Here is a 9,378-nt window from a genome sequence, read left to right on the forward strand (position 1 = left end):
AAAAACGGAGGAATGATAGGGGAAAAGAAAGAAGACCAAAATTAAAAGCAAAACAAGAAGATAAAGGAAGGGGAGTAAAAAGAAGAAGCAAAAAGAATGCAACATGACTGAGAATCAAACTCCTAAAAGGGCCCCTTTGAACTTGCTATAGTTCAACTGAGCAACAACAGAGATTCATATGAAGTTCCTTTCTAGAACTTAATATAGGTGCCGGAAATTTGGGGGCCCTGTCCCGTCACTCATGTAGCACCTGTTCTAAGCCGGTTCTGATTATTAGTTAGGGCTCTGTCTAAGGTGAACTAGCTAGCTGGGCCTGTCTATGTCCCTTGGTTCCATCATGCAAGATGCTTAAATATGATATTTTCCACATCAAAGTTTTAGGGAAGAAGTAATGGTAGCTGATGTGTGGAGCAATGCATTTTGTTAATGACGTGACTGAACAAGCATAACTGTGTAAGAGGCCTGGTTCAAGACTAAACACAACCGGAACTGGCTGAGACAAAAGATAACAAGAGAAACACATATGGATCAATAAAGAACCCTCTTCAAACTTGAAAATTAATGATGTTATTGAATTCACATGCATTTTAATAACCTAAACCACTCATGCTCTAGTTACATGTACAACTTAGCCAAAATTGGACAACATTTGAAAATTGGTTAGTTTAGCACAATGTTTGTTTTCGATTTAATCCAACCGACCCTGCAATTCTGAATGAGCAAATGATTATATGAGAACTGAAAAGTGATGCAGGATTTGATACGCTTACAATCCTATCTGCCGGTGGTGCCTTCCATGGAAGCGCAGCATCCAGCATTGAAGGTTGCAGAAGACACGAGTTCAGCACGGAAGGTTGGGTATTGGCCTTGGGACATCACGAGTATGAATTTGGAGCAATGAACTAGAGTCTCGGTCTGGAGGCGGTCGTCAGTCACGTGGTCTTCGGACCAAACCGCAGCAAATTTCAGTTCATCTCTCTGGACTCGCATCAGGAATGATTCAGAGATAGGCCCGTCAGTTTCGACAGCTTCCCAAGAGGGAAAGATGTTGCCATCATTTGGGAGTCCCTGAACGGGTTCGGGGAGCCATTTGAGGCTACCAAGGTCATAAACATACAAAGCCGGACGATATTCGTCAGTCCCGGGACTCCAAACTGCAAAGGAAATCAGATACGAGTCTCTCACCACCACGGCGGTCGTGGACCTGCTGCACCATGGTAGCTTATCCAACATTCCCCAAAAATTGAATTTCAATTCATTGCAGAGTAAAACACCGGAAGGGAGCGCCCTGGGATGGAAGTCACGGCAATACATGAAAATCTTGGTCTCAGTATGAGCAAGCAAAAGAGAACTATGCCTACGCAAGATCATACAAGGCTCAACAGCAAGAGAACTCCCGACATCTCGGGGACGGAAGCTTAGCATCCCCCCTCCTCCTTCCCCCACCGCAGAAATCCATTCGCCGTCGTCGGAAACCACCGCGCCAAGCACACGCATGAATGTAAATTCGATTTCATCTGGAAGTTGGATTTCGCACCAAGAGGGGTCGCTCTGCTGCAAGTCGATGTAGACAATTCCACTCGGCCGTACACGTTCTTCAGCGGGAGTCGGCGACCAGGAATAACTGCCACCGAGGAGGAATAAACGGGAGTTGGCGACGGCGAAACCGGCCGACTGGATCATATGATCGTAATCGGGAAGATCCAAAATTTTAACTCTATCTTTTGGACTCTTATGGACCCAGTGTTCCTCCCCCAACTCATCTGCTGCTGAGCCTTCTCCGGTCTCCTCGATCACATACCACCGATTCTTTAACTTGTCACGACCGACCGGTATGACCATGCGTAGGTAGATCGGCGTATCCATTACTCTCCCTGTTTTGGCTAAAGACATCATGGTTCTGAAACCCTAATACCTTATTCCCACAACCAACTCTAAGTATTTATAGGAGACCGACATGGACCCGACCCAAACCTTCTGATATTGAAGCCCAAAAGTCCTCTCCAAAATTAGTATTTCCTGCCTTCACCAGCCCAATGACAACCAACAACGATTTTCATTAATTCTGTTTGTTTGCGCTTTAAATGAGGATGAATTATTAGGTGGTTGTTATAGGATATTTCATATGTGTGTCTTGGCGTTTTGCCATCAGGATATGTAGTTAGAATATGATTATGTATTCCTTATTATTATCATATTGATATTTTGTAATTCACTATATAAAGGGCTCCTATCAATGAATAATATGATGATTCTCTTGTTATCTCATTCTTTACAGTTTATACTCGATCACGTTATCATGCACTTTGTTCTAACCCGAGAGCCAATAGCCCACCATTTGTTTTTCGAAACCCTAAAAAAAGTAGTTTTCGGCTCCTATGTCCGACCGCCGATGCCGCCTGTTTTCTCAGCCGCTGTTATATAAAGGGCTTGTATCAATGAATAATATGATGATTCTCTTGCTATCTCACTCTTTACAGTTTATACTCGATCACGTTATTATGCACTTTGTTCTAACCCGAGAGCCAATAGCCCACCATTTGTTTTCTGAAACCCTAAAAAAAGTGTTTTTCGACTCCTATGTCCGACCGCCGCTGCCGCCTGTTTTCCCGGCCGCTGTTCGACATCGCCGGCTACCAATCCCTTGGCCACCGCCCGCCTACGATTCTTGGTTTCCTCCGACTACAATTTTTGACTTCTTCAAGCGTTTGAAGTTTCGAAAGGTATGTTTTGAAACCTTAAACTTTTCCAAGTTCAATAACTCGGGGAGGATAAAATATTTTCCTCCCTTCTCCATCTCCATCTCCATTCTATGCTTGGGATTTTGTGCGTGCAGATAAAAATCCATGAATTTTATTCACGGGTCAAGAGTGTGTTTGATCACTCTTGTTTCCTTGTCCGGGTTGTGTGTGATCAACCTCGACCTTTCTTAGGATTGTGTTTGATGAATCCAAGGTCCTTTTTTTTAATTGTGTATGATCAATTATAATATTCGCGGCTTTTCCGGATTGTGTGTGATCAATCCGTAAGACAAACCATTAAAAAACATAATTTGTGACCTCTATCAAGTCTCATAACTGCTTGGTTTTGTATGCAAGAGCAATGTAACATTCTGGTCCTTTGAGTTTGACGTACTCGATGCCTAAGGCGAATCTTCGCTAGGTATTTGTGGAACCTTTCATTAGAAAAGATTAAACTACATGTTTTGACCCCCAGGCTAACCAGTCTAGATGCCGAGATTTCACATCTCCGCGCTTAAAGTTTTGAGACGCCACATCGACAACAGCCTCCAACAACAATCTGTGCAAAAAGTAATGACCACAAAATACTGTGGAATGCACTTATGGAGCGTTTCTTGAAACGTCCATCTAACTCAACAGTTGAGTTATTAAGTCAAGTGGATTGGTTACCACCTTATTTTACTACATATCGTCGATGATATTTCGTGGTATCCTGATCCATAATCTTTAGCGGATTCGATCATCATCAAGTTCTCTAGGCCCTCCAAGTTGGTTTGGAATTACCAATGAGACTTGATTTTGATCATACAATTGCAAACGGGGATTGTATATATGCTAATGCGATAAACGTATTTGGGATTGTCTCTTAATGTAGGGACAACAATATGGGTCATGGCAACTGTAGAAAACGCCGCGCCGATGTATAGAAAAGAGGGGGAGGTGCCGCTGGCCTTAATGGCGACACTCCCGATCTAGACATCAATATGTCAAAACTACTCACGCCTGCTTAGGACAATACAACCGTTTGGATCTCTGGTTCAAGATTGTCAAGCTCATCCTCAAATTGTGAATGCATACAAAAAGGTACGAAAAATCAATATGAGGATTATAACGTCATCCTCATGATTGCGGATTTCAAAGACTCGGATCCAGCTCTAGCTACCCCTGACTTTGACTTCATTGGCTAGACATTGATTTTCTTTCCAAGTTATATGTAATAAGACGTCGTATCGATGTCCTTTGTTTATTCGAGACCTCGATATATACTCATATTAGCAATAATGAATGCATTGAGAATTTTTTCAAAGTTATGAAACTATTCTCCTCTTATGGTTCGTATTGATTTACAAATAAGATGTACATTTTTACATCGTCCATAGAAGCATGACATATTTACAATCTACATGGTTAGATTGTGCCATTTTGGTCTCTTCCAAGTGCAAATGACGCATGGCCTTGCATCCTTAAGGAAGATCGTCAACGTGTTTCCGGTTAAGTCTTCTACCCTATAACGGATTTTTCATCATCAATTGTTTAACTAGGCTCATCCAAGCTCAGTGTGATGTCTTAAAATTGTCTGAAATTATGGAGATAGTGGTTTCAAGTGTGCCTCGCACTACCGACCCTCCACGGACATGCCTGGTCATACTGTCTTGGAGTTACTGAAAACTTTTGATTTTAGATCCCCATACGCTATTAAACCAATTTCCGTCTTGTAAAAGACGTTGAAGACTTATCAAAACTGGATAATTATCATCATGATCGAATCCTGTAGGTCCTCTGAGTTAGTTTTCGCTAACTAGTCATAGAGTTTACGACCTTGGAAAGATCAAAAGGACTTGATTTTGATCATATACACGTCATTTTGGCTTCGGCTTATGCCCACATGCCATCCGCAAGCTTCAAAGCTTTGATTAATTTTTTGCCTTGTAAATCTTTTGTGACTACAATAATTAAATCATACCGGACATTTAGGGATGCGGTTTAGTTTGCATCTTGATGTCTTATGGTACCATGATCAACGTCGCAGATGTCCTCTATGCATTGAGAGGCAACCAAACCATGTTGAGCTTTAAAGACATTCCTGCTAATAGTTTTCATTTGAAAACACATTGTGAGAATGAACAAGAGTTTTTTTGTGTATACCTTACTACCAGAAGAAAGGCTTTAGCCGACGAAAATAAAAAAATCAGGCCGACGAACCATTTTTTCGTCGGCTAAAGTCCACGTTAGCCGACAAAATTTTTCTTCGTCGGCTAATCTAAATTTTCGTCGGCTATGGTCAACTTTAGCCGACGACATTTTAATTTCGTCGGGGAAAGTATTGTTTTTGTCGGCTATAGTCTGTGGACTTTAGCTGATGACTTTAAAAATTCTTTAGCCAACGAAATTAAAATGTCGTCGGCTAAAGTGCTTTATATTTACAGATCTAGACAACAGCTCATTTGGGAAGAAAAAATGGGAGAAAAAGTTTGGGTGTTGTCGAAATCTGTTCATAATTAGTTTGTGGAGCTATATATAGGTACGTATATGTGTATATATGTTGATTTTGAGTTTTATTTAAGTCGATAGATTTTAAGTGTGATTGAGTTGATTGATTTTGAGTACGTTGGATGTATATATATATATGTGTTGATCGATTTGGTTGATGATTTGATAATATATATGAAGTTGTTGTTAATAAGTAGTAGATATATATATATATAATATTGTTATGTAATTATTAAGTATATATATGTGTGTGTATGTTAATTAATTTGTTATTAATTAGTTGTAGTATGTAGAATATATACTAAATGAATTGAGAATTTTTATATATGGCATAGAATTAATAATATTAGCTAGCGTTATACATATATATTTTGTTATATTTTCAGGATATGGATAAGAGTTGGATTTCGCTTCCAAAATGAGACAAAAGATATGGTAAAGGAGTTATGAGTTTTCTGGAATATACGCTGGCTAATGCTAACGGGAATACAATTTTCTATTGCCCGTGCACGAAATGTCAGTGTCGCAGCGATATGCATCGATTTGCGATTGACAAAGTATGGCAGCACCTGAAGAGTAACGGGTTTTGGGAGAAGTACACATGTTGGTTATATCACGGTGAAACATCATCAGGGGGTTCGTATGATCATGGCTAATTTTCTGAGACGGGCAGTACATCCAACGATCCAACAACGGCCTTCATCAACGACATGTTTCCTTATGAGAGCGGTGTATGCGCTCAAGGACAGTATATGCCTGACCCGGTGCAACTCGTCCCTAGAGCTGTCAACACTGCTGATATTGACAAGTACAACAAACTGCTTGCTTTCCAACAGACCCCTGTGTACCCCGGTTGTCAGAAGATCGTTCTTGAAAGTGTGATGGACGTAATGAAGATTAAAGTTGAGACAAAATCGACCGTGAAGGCTGTTGATTATCTACAATACACTGCTTCGATGCTGCCCCACGGTCATCGTCTTCCTACCACTCATCATAAGGTTTGATGTATCCTGAAAGATCTTGGGCTTTCCTACATCAAGATCTATACATGCAAATATGACTGCTTTCTCTTCTAGGGTAAAAATCCAGAAGGGAATGACCTTGATAGCCTTGACGCATGTCCGGTATGTCACACTGACAAGTATAAGCTGACTCCTGCAGGCAATAGGAAACCTGTAAAGGTACTTTGGTATTTCCCGTTAAGGGATAGGCTGGAACGGTTGTACATGTCTTCACACACGGCCAAAGCTATGAGATGGCACGCTGATAGGGAATTGCATGACGAAGATACCCTTATACACCCTGCTGACGGGGAGGCTTGGAAGCATATAGACAGGGAGTTTCCTCATTTTGCGTCAAAGGTCCGAAATGTGAGGCTCGGGCTCTCATCCGACGGGTTCAACCCTTTTGGCAACATGAGTCTTCAATACAGTGTATGGCCGATGATTTTGGTACCGTACAACCTTCCTCCATGGATGTGCACGAAGAATGAATACAATATGTTGAGTTTGTTGATTCCGGGGCCTGGTTATCCAGGGAAGTGTCTCGATGTGTATTTGAGACCTTTGATTGAAGAGCTTCAGTTTTTGTGGGACGTTGGTCATTCCACTTATGACAAGTACATACACGAAATGTTCTAGATGCATGTCATGGTTGTTGGTACCATCAATGATTTTCTTGCCCGTGGGATGTTGTCGGGCAACGTTGTTAGGGGATACAAGGCTTGTCCAGAGTGCCTTAGTGATGAAGGGAGGAGCAGTCATTGCAACAAGATATGCAAATTGGGTCACCGTACTCTCCTTCCATATAATCACGAATGACGGTTCGATGCACATGCATTTGATGGATCGAGGCGGTGAATTTCGATGGTGGCGCAGCTCTGTAGGAGATTTGGGAATTTAGGGATTGAAGTGTGGATTTCAGACCATCGATTTTATCTTAGCTGACAGAAATGTTCCGTCAGCTAAGACAAATATTCGTCGCCTAAAAAAATTAAATTTCGGCCAAAAAAAAAGGCGCAAAATCCACCCCCCTAATATTTCGGTATCCTAGGCAACGGAAAGGACCACTTTTCATCGCCTTGGTTTGACCAAGCCGACGAATTATTCAATTTCCGTCGCCTTGGTTCCACCAAGCCACCGACTTATTCAATTTTCGTCGCCTAAGTAACAAAAAATTTTATTTACCCGCCTAATATTTTGGGATCCTAAGTGACGGAAAATCGTCTCAGTACTTCTAAGGCGACGAATTCTTCAAGTTCCGTCGACTAAGTATATTTTTAAAAATTTTGGACATTTTATTATATTTACATATCCAAGTATTTTCGTGTAACTTTTCAGTTGCAAACTCAACTGTAACTCCACGTAAGTATTCATACTTAAAAAAGCATACATATGCATTTTAAAAATTACACATGTAGAAAAATGGAAATTTTCATAAATAATTAATGGTTTGACGTACGTACGTTGCTGGTTACAAATTTAAAAATATGTATCCGAAGTTATGCCAAATTAATACAAGTAGATTAGACCGATCGAAATCCACAATAATAGTTATATTAATCGTACTCATGATAATCTGAGTCGTCCGAATCAACATCCTCCTCAAATTGGTCAGAATACTCATCATCCTCCTCAAATTGGTCAGAATACTCATCATCCTCTATGTATTCGTCACCTATGAAGCCGTCATCATCATGATTGAGGTGGCGTTGTAGCGAGTTCAGTTCAGATGGTGTAATTGGAATGTAACCTATGATAGCCTGAACGTGTTGGTTGTAATCAGAAACTTTTGGAAACTGGGCCATTTTCTCCAGCAGACGTTTGATGGTCATTAAAGCTTCCGAGATACTAATTAAAACACCAAGTTCAACTCTTCAAGGAAAAACTAACATTCAATATCTTCTTTTTTTCAAAATTAGAGTAAGCAATAATAGTTTTCATTGTGGAATTATTAAATTCGGTCATACAGTATCAGTTACCTGACTGGACAGTAGTGAGGAAGTTTATCCAAAATCTCAAGTTCTTCAAGAGTAATCTGATCAATCTTGTTCACAGCATAGATGCAAGGCATGTATACCCTACTGCCTTCAATTACATCTATGAGATCATCGGCAGTTGCATCAAACCTAAGAGTGATATCAGCATTGTGAATTCTATATTCACTACAAATCGCCTTCACAGTTTCAAGATCCAAATGTGTGTTGGTAACCGTTGAAGTGAAATTGATCCCACCCTTCTCTTTCTTCCTGAAGGTCAGGTTAGGTGGTTCCTTGTTTAACCTGCTCAGAATAAGGATTTAGCTAATCAGATGACGTACAAAATCTCTAAGAGAATCTAGAAGAAAAAAAAGGCTCTAGACACTTGGCAAAAGATTGGATATACATTTACATGCATCTTGGTAAGCATTTAACTACATGTGAATGTGTGCATGGAGAAAACTGAATGAGAATTCTATTTTCTTAGTTGGTTTAAGCAGCTCAAAGGCATCATGTACCCACCAAAAGAAAATTGTAATGGCAATATGCTACAATTGGTAACTGAAAAACTGAAAAACTGAAAAAGTGACAAGCTCCTGTCGTCAAACCCACCACAAAGAGAAGAAGAAGATGAAAAGGGCATTCGAAAGACAGTATGCACTGTGGCTTCTAAACTTTATAAATAGACCTAAAGCAGTTCCGGAAACCAGATAAAGTTTACTTTATCAAAAAATATGTATTCAATAGAAGAGTGGGTATGAGTTCTTAGACAGCTTTTAGATACAACTTCTGCTTTTAAGAAATGAGAGACGATTGGTAGATCAACACCTCATAACTGCTGGAAAATAAAATTTCTATATTGTAAACAAAAGGTACCACACTGCACCAAATTATTAGAAGCCAGCACATTTAGATTCAACTGATAAAGGACAACTTCCGAAAGTCACATACACATACATACATTATCTAATTATTTGTAAGAAAGGACAACACTGGCAACACATCAATGCCCTTAACATCTGATAAATATTGCTAACATCAAACTTATATAGATTTATTTACTTATAAGAAAAACAAACCTATACAGACCAAAAACAACGGGAACAACAAAGATTACCTTATGCCAAATCCCTCAAGCTCTTTCTCAATAAGTCGGTTGTGCGTTATTGG

At 40.0% G+C, this 9,378-nt stretch overlaps 1 protein-coding gene and 1 pseudogene across 2 annotated transcripts in view; both read right to left on the reverse strand.

Moving 5' to 3' along the window:
* Positions 1-1,917, reverse strand: part of LOC101300564 — a 3,148-nt gene extending 1,231 nt beyond the window's left edge. The window contains exon 1 of the mRNA XM_004288084.1: positions 771-1,917. Within this exon, the coding sequence (XP_004288132.1) occupies positions 775-1,896 (1,122 nt within the window). The 5' untranslated portion in view covers positions 1,897-1,917 and the 3' untranslated portion in view covers positions 771-774. The remainder of the gene's footprint in view (positions 1-770) is intronic.
* LOC101291756 overlaps positions 1-9,378 on the reverse strand; it is a 65,192-nt pseudogene that overhangs the window by 47,189 nt on the left and 8,625 nt on the right. Inside the window, exons 7-8 of the transcript XR_183728.1 lie at positions 9,326-9,378; positions 8,212-8,511 (exon numbers count right to left, since the gene is read on the reverse strand). The exon at positions 9,326-9,378 is cut by the window's right edge and continues 41 nt beyond it. The product of XR_183728.1 is annotated as a developmentally-regulated GTP-binding protein 1 homolog (transcript). The remainder of the gene's footprint in view (positions 1-8,211; positions 8,512-9,325) is intronic.

The sequence above is a fragment of the Fragaria vesca genome, linkage group LG1 (assembly GCF_000184155.1).
Source record: "Fragaria vesca subsp. vesca linkage group LG1, FraVesHawaii_1.0, whole genome shotgun sequence".
Classification (NCBI taxonomy): domain Eukaryota; kingdom Viridiplantae; phylum Streptophyta; class Magnoliopsida; order Rosales; family Rosaceae; genus Fragaria; species Fragaria vesca.